This window comes from Chiloscyllium plagiosum, chromosome 51 (assembly GCF_004010195.1).
Source record: "Chiloscyllium plagiosum isolate BGI_BamShark_2017 chromosome 51, ASM401019v2, whole genome shotgun sequence".
Lineage (NCBI taxonomy): Eukaryota > Metazoa > Chordata > Chondrichthyes > Orectolobiformes > Hemiscylliidae > Chiloscyllium > Chiloscyllium plagiosum.
In genome coordinates, this window is record NC_057760.1 from 2,441,795 (window position 1) to 2,459,385 (window position 17,591).

The 17,591-nt window shown below is 54.2% G+C and overlaps 1 protein-coding gene across 1 annotated transcript in view; it reads right to left on the reverse strand.

Annotated features, from left to right (window-relative positions):
- Nucleotides 1-17,591, reverse strand: part of ints3 (integrator complex subunit 3) — a 61,722-nt gene that overhangs the window by 30,289 nt on the left and 13,842 nt on the right. The window contains exons 5-12 of the mRNA XM_043684086.1: nucleotides 15,822-16,071; nucleotides 14,516-14,603; nucleotides 13,304-13,383; nucleotides 12,796-12,887; nucleotides 10,260-10,366; nucleotides 6,282-6,407; nucleotides 4,975-5,104; nucleotides 2,089-2,143 (exon numbers count right to left, since the gene is read on the reverse strand). Of these exons, the coding sequence (XP_043540021.1) occupies nucleotides 2,089-2,143; nucleotides 4,975-5,104; nucleotides 6,282-6,407; nucleotides 10,260-10,366; nucleotides 12,796-12,887; nucleotides 13,304-13,383; nucleotides 14,516-14,603; nucleotides 15,822-16,071 (928 nt within the window). The remainder of the gene's footprint in view (nucleotides 1-2,088; nucleotides 2,144-4,974; nucleotides 5,105-6,281; nucleotides 6,408-10,259; nucleotides 10,367-12,795; nucleotides 12,888-13,303; nucleotides 13,384-14,515; nucleotides 14,604-15,821; nucleotides 16,072-17,591) is intronic.

Below are 17,591 nucleotides of genomic sequence, written 5' to 3' on the forward strand. Positions count from 1 at the left end.
GACAGAGAGAGAGACAGACAGAGAGACAGAGAGAGAGACAGACAGAGAGACAGACAGAGAGACAGACAGAGAGACAGACAGAGAGACAGACAGAGAGACAGACAGAGAGACAGACAGAGAGACAGACAGAGAGACAGACAGAGAGACAGACAGAGAGACAGACAGAGAGACAGACAGAGAGACAGACAGAGAGACAGACAGAGAGACAGACAGAGAGACAGACAGAGAGACAGACAGAGAGACAGACAGAGAGACAGACAGAGAGACAGACAGAGAGACAGACAGAGAGACAGACAGAGAGACAGACAGAGAGACAGACAGAGAGACAGACAGAGAGACAGACAGAGAGACAGACAGAGAGACAGACAGAGAGACAGACAGAGAGACAGACAGAGAGACAGACAGAGAGACAGACAGAGAGACAGACAGAGAGACAGACAGAGAGACAGACAGAGAGACAGACAGAGAGACAGAGACACAGAGAGAGAGACAAACAGAGAGACAGAGAGACAGACAGACAGAGAGGAGGCAGCTTCCTGCAGTGACAGTGTCGCCCACACCCATTGAGCACCCCTCTCCTCTCTTACACTGCCATCTGTTCCCAAGACTTTGCACAACAACATTTGCAGGAGGAGAGCAAACACACACTCTCCTCCACCAGCAGGCTCTGAAGTGTGACACATTCAACTCTCTACAGTTAATGAGCTTCTGCTGAGATGTGGCTGTGCTTCAGCTCCTCAGAGAATCACAACATTTAATTGGAAGCAGCATCCTGGCTCAGCTCTCACTCCTTCCCGTTTCAACACCAGCCACACTCTCCAGAAAACCAAATCGTCTTTAAACTGTCCGCTCCCTCAGCCACAGGAAACAGCTCCTCTTCATTTGCTCCATCAAACCATTCAACATAGTTAGCATCTCCAACCTCCCGGAGACACAAAGGCTTTGGATCTAATCACCCCGTCGCACCTTCGAAATTCCAGGGAGTGCAGCGCACGTGTAAAATTTACAAAAGCAAATGAATGCAGGTGCTGGACTGTTAACCCAGGGACAGAGCTAGCGATCTGGGTTCAAATCCTGCCATGGCAGATGGTGGAATTTGAATTCAGTGTTTTAAAAACAAAATCTGTAATTAAGCGTCTAGTGATAACCATGGGTCCATTGGCAATTGTTGAGAAAGCCCCTGTCTGGGTCACTAACTTCCTTTCGGGAAGACGACTACCTTCATGTGACCCCAGAGCCACAGCAATGGGGTTGACACCTAACTGCCCCCCTGGGTAATTAGGGACGGGCACTAATTGCTGGACTGGCCAGCGACACCCTCATCCCGTGAATGAATGAAGTAAACCAGTTGCTCTGCATCTGGAAGTCTGCTTGGGGCCCTTAACCAGCCCGGGGCCATCCAAAGGAGAGGAACACAGGAACCGAGTTATCACTTCCAGTCCGATATGACAATCTTTCTTGGCACAGGGCACCTTTGAACACGGCTGGAGGTGCCACCTACACCAGTCTAGAGGCTGATCTCACATCCAGGCCCTGGTTTCACAGCTAGTCGGTTTGTAGGTCACCTACAAAGGCTGACGCTGTTCCCGCAGACAAAAGGGTATGGGCTGTCCCAGAACTGCAGCTACACAAACACTATCACGGACGGACACAGCAGTCTGCAAGGAGGTACAGTCACAATCAAATATACCCGCTAGCAGCAGAGAGAGACAGAGAGAGAGACACACACAGAGAGAGAGAGAGACACAGACACACAGACAGAGACACACACAGACACACACAGACAGAGACACACACAGACAGAGACACACACAGACAGAGACAGAGAGAATCCCTGGGGGAAGGGAGTGCCTCAGAACAGTAAGCGCCGGGGGGAGGAATGTTACACCTCGCCTCGGTCTTCAATGGGCAGCCTCTAACTTTTAAAGTGGATCCTCTCAGCAATCGCTCCCCCCCCCCCTGTCAATCAACATTAAAAACCAGTGCGTGTGGGACGGCTGACCCTTCCAGTTTGGCCTAAAACCCAGCCTGAAGCTTTCATGGGGCGCACGGAGAAGCGGGGTCTGTGTGGTCACATCAGACGCTTACCTCCAGTATCATGTCCACAATTTCCTGCATAATTTCACACTGAGTCTCCGTGTCTCTGGGAGGAAAGAGAAACCAAACAAAAGTATAAATGAGAGTGACAGGCTCTGGGGTTCGAGACTGCAAGGTACAGAGGGCAGCACAACGCACAGCCCTGAACAAAGGGAGCATCCCCAACCCCCTACCCCCAGCTTCACAAACTCAACTCTTCACCTGGCCTGCAGCCCACCGAGACTCAATGTCACCCCCAGTCCCCCAGCAGAGGCAGTAACAGTGGGGGGGGGGGTTACCTCTTCTTTAAGCCTCATGAACAGTGGTCTTCCCAAACACACCTTGCGTGCCTAGTTAGTGGTCTGTCGGTGAGCACAATTACTCAGCTTCCTCTCTTGCCTCTCCGACTGACGCCCCAGCCCTTGCTTCCCCACTGAAGCCCCAGCAGTGCTGGGTAGGGTAACCGCGTGCTGGGCCAACTATTCGCCCGCAGAGGCGTCACAGGCGCGTCCAAGCTGCCCACGCCCAGGGGCTCTCTGCGGGTCCGGAGGGGGACTGTAGGTCAGGCAGGCTGAAGATTCTCTGTGCAGCACAGAATCCTCTCTCTCAGCATCGTACCGCCTCCTCCTGCGCCTCCCCCCCCCCCACCGAATCAAACACACTCCCAAAATCTCAACAACCAGAAACGCAGACAAAGGCACAGCCATGCTTCACACACCATCCAGGAGAACGGAGTTAAGTCAGTCAAGAGGCAGCGGTTATCTGGATAACACTGGCCAGGGGTAAAGCTGCAGGCTCTGTTCAAACAAAAGTGGTTCACAGAGAGTATCTCAAACTGCCCCAAGTCACATCGCCATTGCGAAGGCTGCTGCTGAGAACACAGCACAGGAAGATCCCAGAACCAAACACAAAGACTTGGGGGGTATAGGTGCGTAACTCCTTGAAAGTGGAGTCCCAGGTAGATAGGATAGTGAAGGAGGTGTTTGGTATGCTTTCCTTTATTGGTCAGAGTATTGAGTACAGGAGTTGGGAGGTCATGTTGTGGCTGTACAGGACATTGGTTTGGCCACTGTTGGAATGTTGCGTGCAATTCTGGTCTCCTTCCTATCGGAAAAATGTTGTGAAACTTGAAAGGGTTCAGAAAAGATTTACAAGGATGTTGCCAGGGTTGGAGGGTTTGAGCTACAGGGAGAGGCTGAACAGGCTGGGGCTGTTTTCCCTGGAGCGTCGGAGGCTGAGGGGTTTACAAAAGTATGAGGGGCATTGGATAGGGTCTTCCCTCAGGGTGAGAGGGAGTCTCCCAAAACTAGAGGGGATAGCCTAAAAGTGAGAGGGGAAAGGATTTAAAAACGGACCTAAGGAGCAACTTTCTCACACAGAGTGGTGTGTGTGTGCGCGCGCGTGTGTGGGGTGTGTGGAACGAGCTGCCAGAGGAAATGGTGGTACAATTACAGCATTTAAAAGGCTTCTGGATGGATATCTGAATAGGAAGGGTTTAGAGGGATATGGGCCAGTACTGGCAAACAGGACTAGGTCAGATTGGGATGCCTGGTAGGCATGGATGAGTTGGACCGAAGGGTCTGTTTCCATGCTCTATGACTCTCGAACAGGTTAAGCAGCTCCACATGCAAACCCAAACCCCAGGCCATCGGTTCCTGTCTCTGGCTGGGAATCTCCGAGGGTGACAGTGGGATTATTACTGAGAGAGTGCCATTTCAGGCTGCATCGGAACGCCATCGTTCCAGTATGGATCATCCCCAGCCGATCTAACCCACCCCAGCAGGTTCTGCCCTGGGGATGTGACGAGGGGGGAGGTGGGGGTGGGGGGGAAGCCAGGTGGTTCTGACTAACCGTACAGCACAAGAGAAACAGACTACCAGTGCGAAGGGCAGTAGACAGTGCTTACGTCTGGTAGGTCTCATGGTCCTGTTCTCTGTGGGGTGGAGTGGGAGGGGTGGGAAGGAAGAGAGGGAGCGGGTAGGGGGATTGGGGGGGGGGGGGGGGGGAGAGAGAGCAGGGAAGGAAAGGAGTGAGGTTGGGAGCAGGTGAGAGAAAGATCAAGTGTCACCATCCAAGCCAACACACCAGATGATGCTAGCCTGACTCCATCATTATTAAGACAGTGCCATCCCCCTCTTCCCCCAGCACTGAGCCACCCAGGGGAGGGTTGTTGGTCACTGGGTGCCAGTCTCTCACCCCATTGTGGGGCTCCTGTGTCTCAGTCACTCCCCTCCTTCCCCCCAGAGGGGTCACTGAGCTTCTGTTTCACCCCCTCCGCCCCACCTCTCAGTGACCCCTCCCTCCCTCCCCAGGATCCCTGGTTTTCAGTGCTCCAATGCTGCCTCCCAGAGGCGGGACGTTGAACTGCGGCTCTGCCCTGCCCTGCCCTGCCTTCCCGGGAATCCCAGGGGCAGTACTCTGAGGAGCGGGAGAGCTCCCCTCAGCCGAAAGGCACGACATGGATGTCGTTTTCCATCTTTGTCGTCATCTTTTCCTGCTTCCCCCTGCTCCCCCCCCCCAATAAACACCAACTCCTCGCAGTTCAGGGTGTAACTGTGAGACCCTCACAAATACCACGGCTCACGCACAGCAACCAGTGGCTGAGAGCTGTCCCTGGAACAGGCCGCTCCAGTGTCTGTGAGCTCCCAGCTGGAGCGGTCAGTGGGCACCTGACCCAGCAGTGGCCCACCAGCCTGACCCCTCACTGGGTGCCCGATATATTAACCTTCCCCCCTGCTTCCCACCCACAAAACGGAGGCCAACAGCGATAGCCCCTGGCACCGGGCTTGGGGAACCAGTGAGCAGCTGCGCCAACAGGAACCAAACAAAGACGGGAACCTCCACGGACACGATAGGAAAGAACAACACGTGGAGCACTGGCTCTGTTCATATCCGTACCGCCCTTTCTGAATGAGTAACACTTTCTCCTTCAGCGCGTCATCCAATTGGTCCAGGTACGGCGTGATGTCAACAGGCTCCTCAACAATAGCCTCTTTGATTGGATGAAATCGAAATTCCCGTTTCTTCCCTGAAAGGGGAGAGATGACATGGAGTCACAGTTGCTTTCTCCACCCCCCCCCCCCAATCTCCCCCCCACCTCAAACAGCCTGGAGAAAAGGCCCTTCAGCCCATTGGGTCTGTGCTGGTCAGCAAGCCAGGCCTTTGAAGAGGCAACCCTAAAATCCAACTGAATGGAAACTTTCTGGATGGAAGGATCCACCTGACTATGTTCCGATGGTGTAGTGGTAACGTCAGAGGGCTAACAATCCAGGGCTCCAGGCAAATACTTGGGGTGGGGGGGTGGGGGGTGGGTGTGCGCACGTTCAAACCTCACCGCAGCAGGTAACACTATCGGAACTCCCCACAAGTTGGGAGCAGCGAGCTGGACAAATTGCAACACTGACATAAAAACCCATCTGGTTCACAAAGGACGTTTGTCGGTCTGGCCCCTGCGTGTGACTCCAGACACAACACAACATGGAATGGGCAAGTCCGAAACAGTAACACCCTCTGACGGGCTCCTTGCCAGCTACAGGGTGACATTAGATAGAGTACAGAGGTCAGCGGTAGTTTCTTTACTCAGTAGTAGGGGTGTGGAACGCACTGCCTACGACAGTAGTAGTCTCGCCAACTTTAAGGGCATTTAAATGGTCATTGGATAGGCATATGAATGAGAATGGAATGGTGTAGGTTAGATGGGCTTCAGATTGTTACACCAACCTGTGAGATCATCGAGGGCCAAAGGGCCTGTACTGCGCTGGGATGTTCGATTAGCTGGCTCTGGCATCAACGCTCCCGCTAATTTTCTCTAGCACTCACTAAAGAGGGATGCGGCCTCTGAATTTTGGGTGGGGAAGGGGTGAAACATTGGCCAGTTGTCATAACGACAGAGGAGCATTATCGCCCCTCAGAGTTGCTCCTTCCTGGGCTCAAGAACCGTTCACAGTTCGCTATCGAGTACAGTCAAAGCCGAGGCCGATAGGTTGTTGGACATTAACGGAATCCAGGGATGTGGTAAAACAATAAAAAACACAGTCAGAGGAGGGGGCATGGGGGAGGGGGCATGGGGGAGGGGGCAGGGGAGCGAACGAACGCGAGGGAGCGCGTGAACGCGAGGGAGCGAGCACATGTCCCAGAAAGTCCTACAGATCCAACCCTGCTTTAAGCCAAAGGGAAAGTGTCTGTTTAACAGGTTCCTCACTCACCTTTACTGTTCATCTCTTCCTCATCATCACTAAAGGCAGCATCTGTATTGTCATAGCAATTGTCCTCCCGCTCTTTGTCAGTGACATGGTTATCCATATCAATGGCAACAGATTCCTCAATTTTCACTGGGACAGAAGAAAGGTAATATCATTAAAACAAAACACTTGTAACTGGAACGAGACACCAGTGGGGAGAGAGCCAGGCGCACGCTGTAACTCTCCATCAGCCCCAGCACTCCCCTCAATCCTGGTGTTGGAGGGACTGACTCACAAGGAGGGGTTGGGTAGGCCGGGGCAGTTTCAGAGGAGGAGAGGAGACCTCCTGACTAAAACATACAAGATTCTTATCAGATTTGACAGGGGAGATGTGGAGAGGTTGTTCCCTCTCGTCCTTGACCACAGGGGCATCACCTCAGAATAAAGGACTGGCCACTGAGGACAGACTCTGAAGGGAATGGATCAGTGGAATGCTTCCCTCCCTGCCCCCCCCAGGGTTATTAAATACATTCAAGGTTGGAACAAAGATTGTTTAATCAAAAAAGGTAATCAAAGGTTATGGGGAAAAGGCAGCAACGTGGAGTTGAGGTTTATTAAACCTGCCACAGTTTCACTCAAACTGCAGAGTGCACCCAACAGGCTGAATGACCACTTCTGCTCCTATCTCACGGTCTGAGCTGAGGACAGGTCAATGCGCCCACAGTGGGCAGATTTCATTGGGACTGTCGAACCGGGCTAACTGACCTATTCAGGCCATATCCTGGATAACTACAGTCAAAGAGAGGGACTGCTTACATGGACACGATAGACGTGCAACTCCCAGGAAGTGCTGGGAGCAGAGGCTGCTGGGTCAAGGAGTGGATGACACGGTCAGTAGTGAGACCAGCAGAGTCCAGCAGGCGCTGGAATCACTCACGGATTGCGAGGAAACCAAGGGAACTGCACAGGACATTAAGCTTCCGTCAGACAACACAGCCTGAGGGAGCGTCAGCACGCTCTTGTTTTATCCCAACGTCGTTCTCGACAGGGTCAGAGGAGGAGATGGATTCTGAAGCCTTGAGGTGTTTGTGCTGCAGACCGACTGGGGTGTGGGTGAAGGATGTTTTAGACAGCAGCAGTGAGCCATTCACCCTTTGATCTGACTCCAGCATTTACTAAGACCGCGGCTGGTCTGATTGCAACCCCAAATCCACATTCCCTGGCAAAGCCTCCCCCCCAACCCCCATTCTCTGGAATTTGCCTTAGCTCCTACTGCCTTTTCAGCAAGGTCCTTGGGGACAGAGAAACCTGGAGCTTCAGAGGCTGCTGCATGGACTGACAAGTCGGGGCTGTTATGGGAATAACATCTCCACACGATCTCAGAGCCCAGCAAAGACCGTTCAGTCCGTCAGGATGGCTGCACACCAGGCTCCTATCCCAGCTCAGCTCACCCCCTCTAGGTTTTTATCTTGCACATTCCGTGTCAGCGAGACTTCTTCAGCGCCTTAATCTCCGAGCGATGACAGGCTGGGTTTAAAGCGCAGCAGAGTCTTGGCCCTCACCGAGGGACCGCAGGATGGACAGACAGGAGACAGGAAACCACGGCCTTGCCTGGGCCCTCGGTTCCCGTCTCCCATTCACACCTTCCCGGGCCAATAGCGATCCTGTGACCAACACCAACGATGCAGTTTGAGGGAGCTTTCTGTGGGCGGATGGGGATCCCTGACCTTACTGGAAGGACGGCTGACATGTTCCTGTGAGCTTGTGATAGGTTCAGTGGGGAATACAAGCTCGGTGTGGTGAGGTGGAGGGAGGGAGGGGAGGCTAACTGAGCCTTTCCCCAACACCCACAAGAGGGGCTGGGAAAGCCATGGCGAGAGTGACAGACCTTCTCACTGGTGAACAACCCAAAGGATTAAGGGAGCAGTGAGTAACCCGAACCTAATCCACTTCCAGCTCTTTAAAGGTCCTTCCTTTTGCCCCCGATCCCCCCGTATCCATCCGCAAGGAATGCCTGTGACGGCTTTGAAACACAAAAGTGAAAAGCCCAGCGTGCATTCCCTGGGATTTTGAAGGAGAGCTCAGCAATGGGTTGAATAGGAATGGAACCAGAGGGGAGGAGTAGAAAGAAGTGGTTCAATTCAAAATGTCAAATGACGCGGAGAAAGAGAGAGAGAGAGAGAGACAGACGTGACTTGGCGGTCAAGCTTGACCGCAACAGAAAGGTCTGTCTCTGGGCGTGAAGGCCTTTCGTCGTTACAATACAGCAGCGTGCTGTCATTATAAAACCTGCCGTCACACACTGACATTCACAATGCAACCGCTCTCCGAGCTGGTGGGCAGCAAAAGCATTCCCAGCGCTCGCTAACAGTCTCCCTGGGAAGCAAGGTACGCATTCTGATAGCACCCTTGCGGAGACCACAAAGTGCTGCGTCACTGTTGTCATCTACGTTACCCTGCTAACGATCACCCCCTACCTGCCTCACCTCCCAGTCATGGGCTCAAATCCCACCCCAGAACGGATTTTTGATTTCTTATTGTCACACGTACGTAGGTAGTAGAAAAGTTTTGTGCCGTCCAAGCAGAACATGCCACACAACAACCACAGGGTGTCTGAACAGAGCCAGGAATATACTGTTACTAAGAGAGAAGGAGCACACTCAGAGTGAGACCAACAGTCGATTTGAAGTTTCAGAGGTCCATTCCTAAGTTGAATAACAGCGGGGGAAGAAGCTATCCTTGAATCTGTTGGTGCGTGTTTGAGCTTTTGTTCTTCTGCCTGATGGGAGAGGTTGGGAGGGATTGGAACCAGGCTGGGAGGGGTCTCTGACGATGGCTGCCTTCCCGAAGCAGTGCCAAGTGCAGGTGGAGTCAATGGATGGCAGCTTGGCTCGTGTGATGGACTGGACTGTGTTCACAACTCTCTCTACTGGATGTTAATGTAGACTCATCGAGTCACAGAGATGTACAGCCCGGAAACAGACCCTTCGGCCCAACCCGTCCATGCTGACCCAGATATCCCAACCCAATCTAGTCCCACCTACCAGCACCCGGCCCATATCCCTCCAAACCCTTCCTATTCATATCCCCATCCAAATGCCTCTTAATTGTTGCAATTGTACCAGCCTCCACCACATCCTCTGGCAGCTCATTCCATACACATACCACCCTCTGTGTGAAAACGTTACCCCTCAGATCCCCTTTTCCCTCTCACCCTACACCTATGCCCTCTAGTTCTGGACTCCCCCACCCCAGGGAAAAGACTTTGCCTATTTATCCTATCCATGCCCCTCATAATTTTGTAAACCTCTATAAGGTCACCCCTCAGCCTCCGACGCTCCAGGGAAAACAGCCCCAGCCTGTTCAGCCTCTCCCTGTAGCTCAGATCCTCCAACCCTGGCAACATCCTTGTAAATCTTTTCTGAACCCTTTCAAGTTTCACAACATCTTTCTGATAGGAAGACCAGAATTGCACGCAATATTCCAACAGTGGCCTAACCAATGTCCTGTACAGCCGCAACATGACCTCCCAACTCCTGTACTCTGACCAATAAAGGAAAGCATACCAAACGCCTTCTTCACTATCCTATCTACCTGTGACTCCACTTTCAAGGAGCTATGAACCTGCACTCCAAGGTCTCTTTGTTCAGCAACACTCCCTAGGACCTTACCATTAAGTGTATGAGTTCTGCTAAGATTTGCTTTCCCAAAGTGTAGTGCTGGGGGGGGGGGGGGGCACACGCAGACAGAGGACTGGTGTGGTGGGGGATGACAGGTGCCCCATCTATTCTGTCCAAATGCCACAAAAGATGCCCCAGCAGCTGCTGTGGAGAGGGGTTGGTGACCGCTCCCAGATACTGTGGGCCTCACGTTTCTACCTCCAGCAGCCAAGCTCACTTGGATGATGTGGATCACACTGACACGGTTCAGCATTAACCAGATACCATCACAGCAGGAGCACGCTTCAGGGTGAGCCCAAGAAAGGTCTGCAATAACACTTACCTTCCACCGGTGGGGAGGGCGAGCTACAGAATTCCGGAAACTTCTCCCGGATCATGGCACGCAGCTCTTTGTCCAGTTTTGGGTTGTCGAACAGAGGTGCCAGGGGCCTGAGAACAGAGGCAGACGTGCACACACAGAGGGGGAGGCAGACAGAGACAGAGAGTCAGCGCAAGGTTTGATAAAAGCAACGTGACCGCTCGCAAAAGCGCCAAGCGCTGGACAGAGATGGCAGAGGTACCTATCCTGCCAGCTCCCCTCCCAGTCGCTCGCTATCCTGATTCGGAGACACCCCGGCTATTCCAAGTGCCTCGCTAAGGATGCCACTGCCTCCTCTACACCCACCCGTTCACAGCAAGGCAAGGTTGGAAATCTTGCTGAATGATGATCAACCAAGCAGTGTATTCTCCAGCACAGCTCGATAGATGTTTCTCCACACCCCACACACACCCCAATTACCACCCGGTCAGGTTGCTTTCTCCTTCGGCTGGCTATTCGGTTTTCACGTTCAATACATCCCAGGCATTCAGCCTCAAACACTCGGTCAGATCAGTCATGATGCTGGTAAGTACAGGTATAGGAGGGTAGGGGCATGTGCAACCACCACCTCCTGGCCCCATTTCAAGCAAGTGTTCAGAATAGCTCTTCGGACTAAAGGGATCAAAGGGAGTACGGGAGAGTGTGGGACGGAGTTGGATGAACAGCTGTGACTGAGCGGCAGGGCAGGCACAAGGGGCCGAATGGCCTACTCCTGTTATTTCCTCTGGTCTCACAGCCCACTCTGCTATTCACTGAGATCCTGGCTGGTCATCTCCACGAGCTGGCCTTTTCCCTTTAACCCAAGCAGCCAACAATCTCAGCCTGAAATATATACCAGCACTTCACCTGCACTCATCTCGAGACCCGGGCTGGATGCGTCAGCTCGGAGCAGTGCTCGTGTTTCTGGTCTACATGACATCCCTGCTAGCCCATCACCACCCCACACACACACCAATTACCACCCGGTCAGATTGCTTTCTCCTTCGGCTGGCTACTCGGTTTTCACGTTCAAAACATCCCAGGCGTTCAGCCTCAAACACTCCGCCCCAAACGTGAGTCCCACATTCTCCCCCCATCACTCCCCATGGGTGCAAGCCCCCCATTCTTGCCCACTTCCCCATGGGACTGACTCCCCTATTCTCCCCCCAACTCTCTCATGGGAAAATGAGCCTCCCCTCAATTCTGGGAGACAGTGAGGACAGCAGATGCTGGAGATCAGGGTTGCGAGCGTGGTGCTGGAAAAGCACACCAAGTCAGGCAGTCTCCGAGGAGCAGGAGAATTGATGTTATGGACGGAGCGTGATGAAGGGCTTAGGCCTGAAATGTCGATTGTCCTGCTCCTCGGATTGCCTTTCCAGCACCCCACACTCAACTCCCCTCAATGCGCCCCCCCCCCCCTCCTCACCTCGCTCCCTGTGGGGATGGGTACCCCTGTTCACAGAATATAGATGTTTCTATTTCCCTATCCACCCATTACGGAGTAAACCAACCCACAGCAGTTCCTGTTTTGGGAGCACCTCACGTTTAGAGTGGTTCCACTGCCTCACCAGCGTCCGTTCCCACCCCCCCCCCCCTCCCTCTGTCTGTAACCATCTCCAGGACAATCACGCTTGGCTGACTGCTGCTGAAGAAAGACTCCCAGGAGTTTGACCCAGAGACGATGAAGGAATAGCGGAGCTATTTCCCAATCAGGCTGGCGAAAGGCCTGGTGAGGAACTGGCAAGGTATGGCATTCCAAGTACCAGCCAGCCTTGGTCTTCTACAGGGTAGCAGTCATGGGGTTAGAAGGGGCTGTGAAGGAAGGTTTTGGGGGAGGTTAACACTGCTACCTCTCAGCGCCAGGGGCCCGGATTCGATTCCACTGTCTGTGGGTGACTGTCTGTGCAGCATATGCACATTCTCGTCCGTGCCTGCATGCTCCGGTTTCCTCCCACTGTCCACTGATGTGCAGGTTAGGGTGGATTGGCCATGGGGAATTGCCCCATAGTGCTCAGGGATGTACAGGTTAGGGTGGATTGGCCGTGGGGAATTGTCCCATAGTGCCCAGGGATGTGCAGGTTAGGGTGGATTGGCCGTGGGAAATTGTCCCATAGTGCCCAGGGATGTGCAGGTTAGGGTGGATTAGTCAGGGGTAAGTGCAGAGTAAGAGGGTAGGGGAATGGGTCTGGGTGGGTTACTCTTCGGAGGGTCGGTGTGGGCTTGTTGGGCCGAATGCCCTGTTTCCACACTGTCGGGAATCTATGATTCAGACTGCGATGGTGTAGAAGGTACACAGTTTCCACGCTGCCTATTGGTGGTGGGATGGGGTGTTGAACGAGGCGGTTGTTGGGTCAATCCAGCTGGTTTTGTCCTGGAAAGGCGTGTTCACGGAGTTTTGTTGGAGCTGACGGAATCAGTCCTCAGCCAGCACAGCCCCGACCCAGTATCAACGTAGACATGTACAATCGCAGCCAGCCGAGTGTTCACGAGCAAGGCTCCCCTGACAGGGCTGTGTACTTACGCTAGCACTCGCTTTTCCACAATGTGATTGAGTGAGTTGAACACACCCTGCCTGACATGGGACTCCAGCGGGGGATAGAAGTGAGGAATAATCTGTGGGACACAATACCAGCACAGCGTCAGTCAGTGAGGGACCAACCTCGGTTCCAGCATCGACCGGAAACGGCCATGCACTCCCCAAACACACCACGGCAGGCAGACGGACCCGAACACGCCAAGCCAAGGGGGAGAGAGAGAGAGAGAGAGAGAGAGAGAGAGAGAGAGACAGACGGAGCCCGAGAGAGAGAGAGAGCGGGAGAGAGAGAACTAAAGCACAACAGGAAGCAAGACAAGGAAGCACAATTTTGCATCCAATCGCGCCCCCACTGTTTGTGGCCACTTCCCCCGGTTGATACCCCATCGTTTGCCCCTTGAATGATGTTAGTGTTTGGAACAGTGAACACAGGCTGAGCCCACAAACAGCACGCCTGAGAGCTGGCAAGATAATAGCTGGGGTGGGCAGCACTTACCCGACAGATGAAGTCAAGCAGAGTGGCAGTAATTGCTGGATGAGGCTTCATGGAATGATGCATAACCAGGATGGCCGGCTCTGAAAGGGGAAAACACGAGCTCAACATCAACGTACTCTCACTCAACAGCTCAAACTAAAGCTTACTCTCTCTGTGCTGCCAATATTACATAGCAACAGTGTAGAGGGAGCTTTACTCTGGATCTAACCCCATGCTGTCCCTGGGAGGGTTTGATGGAGGAGGGGGAGAAAGACAGTGTAGAGGGAGTTTTACACTGTATTAAGACCAGTACTCGATCAGGTTCAATGGGAATACTGTGGGTCCATTAATTTGAGAAATGAAAAGTCCCAACGTCTGCAAAGCTGAGAGAATTAGGCTCAGAAATGAGGAGCTTCATGGTCAAATAGCCTTGCACCTCACACATGACAAACTGTGTGGAGACCAGACAGCAGAGGGCGATACAGCGACACAGAAACATTCTCAGGGGAGGGGTGGGGGTCTGCGCGCCTGCATGGGTGCGCGCCCTGCCTGCACGCCTGTGTGGGTGTGCGCCTGCCTGCATGGGTGCGTGTCTGTCAGTATGGGTGCGCGCCCTGCCTGCATGGGTGCGCGCCCTGCCTGCATGGGTGCGCGCCTGCCTGCACGCCTGTGTGGGTGTGCGCCTGCCTGCATGGGTGCGTGTCTTGTGTGGGTGTGCGCCTGCCTGCATGGGTGCGTGTCTGTCAGTATGGGTGCGCGCCCTGCCTGCACGCCTGTGTGGGTGTGCGCCTGCCTGCACGTGTGGGTGTGCGCCTGCCTGCATGGGTGCGTGCCTGTGAGTATGGGTGCGCGCCTGCCTGCACGCCTGCGTGGGTGTGCGCCTGCCTGCATGGGTGCGTGCCTGTGAGTATGGGTGCGCGCCTGCCTGCACGCCTGTGTGGGTGTGCGCCTGCCTGCACGTGTGGGTGTGCGCCTGCCTGCATGGGTGCGTGCCTGTGAGTATGGGTGCGCGCCTGCCTGCACGCCTGCGTGGGTGTGCGCCTGCCTGCATGGGTGCGCGCCTGTCAGTATGGGTATGCGCCTGCCTGTACACCTGCGTGGGTGTGCGCCTGCCTGCATGGGTGCGCGCCTGCCTGCATGGGTGCGTGCCTGTGAGTATGGGTGCGCGCCTGCCTGCACGTGTGGGCGTGCGCCTTCCAGACGGCTCTGTCGATGCGTGCACAATGTTCTCACCTATGTTCATGATGCTGTCCTTCTCCGGGTTGAAGAATAGCCAATCATAAAACAGGGCCAACTTGGCATTGGAAGCTGCAACATTGGACTGCAGTCAGGGTGGAGATGGGGTCAGGAAAGAAAACAGGACATTCAGTGAGACAATGCTTTATACCGTTCCTCAAATAATACCACTTTGTCCAGGCTGCCAACCTGTCTGGCAGAACCACAGGTGCCCTTCTGAATGCAACTACTGCCCAAGAACTGGGGAGGCACAAGTGGAACATAGTTGGAGATCCCACAGTCTGGTGAACTGGAAGGATGAGGTTGTGTGGGGAAGGGGAGGTTGGGGTGTTGATGGGGCCGTCACAGAGGGGGCACATGGGTGTGCAGGGGAAGGCTTATACACACTTCTTCCAACACAGCTTTTGGACACTAGGCCGCGGTGGCTCATGGTTAGCACAGATCCCTCACAGCACCAGGGGCCCGGGTTTGATTCCAGCCTCTGATGTCTGTGGGGAGTTTGCACATTCTCCCCGTGTCTGCGTGGGTTTCCTCCGGGTGCTCCGGTTTCCTCCCACAGTCCAAAGATGTGCGGGTCAGGGTGGATTGGCCATACTAAATTGTCCCATAGTGCCCAGGGATGTGCAGGTTAGGGTGGGTTGGCCATGGGAAATTGTCCCATAGTGCCCAGGGATGTGCAGGTTAGGGTGGATTGGCCGTGGGGAATTGTCCCATAGTGCCCAGGGATGTGCAGGTTAGGGTGGATTGGCCATGGGGAATTGTCCCATAGTGTCCAGGGATGTGCAGGTTAGGGTGGATTGGCCGTGGGGAATTGTCCCATAGTGCCCAGGGATGTGCAGGTTAGGGGGGATTGGCCGTGGGGAATTGTCCCACAGATGTGCACGTGCAGCCCAAGGTCTGTGTGTTTGGTTTGTGTGTGAGGTGTGCTCAGTAAGCATTCACAGGCAGACGCACCGTGACGACAGAGTTGGGACCAGAGGAGGGGAGGGACTGCACGGCTATTCGGAACATCGGTGCGGGCCAATCTACACGCTGTCCCGGCTTCAGCCGTCACTCAGCCTCACACAGAGGAGGAGGAAAGGAGCGGGAATGTGGCATGGACATGAACCGTCCTTCACCTCCGTGCACTCAGCAAAGGAGAATCGGGATCTCCCGCCAGCAGCAGTAAGGCAGACGAGACGGTACTAACGAGCACTAACTGGCCTCTCCCACATTCTGAACTGAAAAGCGCTGGATCCATGGAAAGTGTACGGGCAGATCCGGAGGATTGCTGTTCCGGCTCCCGGTGTCCGGGGCTACTCACCGTGCACGTGGTCAGTAACCAACCGATGATGGCCCATCGAGGGAGGATGTCTGAGCTCAGAACCTCGTTGGATGGATGAACAACACCACAGATATAACGGATCAGGTCACAGCGTAACGACTGGCTGTCGGGGGTCGACAGATACTGACGCTGAAACCAGTCCTGGTAGCGCTTCTGCTGTCCGAACCGTACCTGCCGGGAAACAGCAAGGCAGTGTGAGACCGCAGCCAAGGGGAGAACACAGAGCGGGCTGGGAAAGGAATCAGGGAGAGGCGCAAGAGGACAGTGACCCACCTACAGTGACAGCTCAGCATTTTAGGGAGCGGAAAGGGAAGGCGGGAAGAGGGGCCAAGGAGGACGCTGCATCAAAGGGCGGCAGATATGGAAACACTTCAGCACATGCAGGGACCGAGGGAAAGAACACAGATAGCACAGCGGATGGACAGAAAAGGGATGGACGGTCCGGCACAGGGCCACGGGGAGAGAGAGAGTGGATCTGAGGGAGGGGAACTTGCAGGAGGGCGTTCCAACACATCTGCTGCCTGTGTCCTTCCTGATCTGGGCTTTGGAAGGCACGGTCTGAGGATCTTTGCGGAGTTGTTTCAGTGCATCTTGCCGATGGTGTACACAATGGTTACTGAGCATTGAGGGAGGGAGTGGATGTGGGAGCAGTCAAACAGGCTGCATTCGCCTGGATCGACAGCATCCAGCTTCTTGCTCGTTGATGGGTTCGTGCAAGCCCATGGTCCACGAATGAATTGGAAAATAAATCAATATGACAGTAGCTGGGGGCCACCCACAAGCAAACGCCAGAAAACAGAGAGGACTTTGCAAACAGTGAAACAAAAATGCTTAAAACGTCCTGTTTGGAAACAAAAAACAAAATGCCGATTCTCTGGTCACGATCACACAGGTTTCCGGCAGTTTGTAAACGGGGTCTGACAGCTGGGGTATTGCGTCCGATTCTGGAACACGTCATTTTCAGCACAGTGTCAAGACCTCAGCAAGGACGCAGAGGGGCACCAGGATGAAGCCAGAGCTGAGGGACTTCAGTTAATCTGGTCAGACTGGAGGCTGCTAGCCTTCAAGCACCTGAAAGGGGACATTTAATCTGCATTTCAAATGATTTATTGCCCACCTTTCAGTCCCCTCGACAAGGCCGTGATTAGCTTCCGGAACTGCTGCAGTCCATGGAGGTCGAGGAAAACGAACACCGCTGGCCACACTGGAGGAATATTCCCAAGTCAGGGTGGCGAGGGGCCCACACGGGAACGGCATTCCCATGTATCCACTGCCCCGTGTCCTTCTAGTGGACAGAGGTCTCTGGCTTGGAAGGTGTTGCCTGAGAAGTCTCAGTGTCACTGCTGTACATTCTGTTCAGTGTACACACTGCTGTGACTTGGGGAGGGCGGTGAATCTTGGTGGATGTGGTGCCAATCAAGCGGGGGCTGCTCTGTCCTGGATGGGATCGAGCTCAGAGGGCAGGTGGAGCTGCATTCAGCCTTGTGGATGGCCTCAGGGCACTGCAGGCTTGCCAGCCTCTGACCTGCTCTTGGAGCCAGTGCATGGTTCAGTGTCTGGTCAATGGTAAGCCCGAGGACTCTGGCATGACTGCTGAAACAGAGGGAACATCGGGTGGGAATTGGTAAGGACAGACTGTGGACAGTGGTAGGGACTTTCAGTCACCAAACAGACACAACGTTGGCACAACAACCAGCCGGGGGGGGGGTTGTCATTATTGGTGCAGTGAGTCACCATGATCTGGAAGAT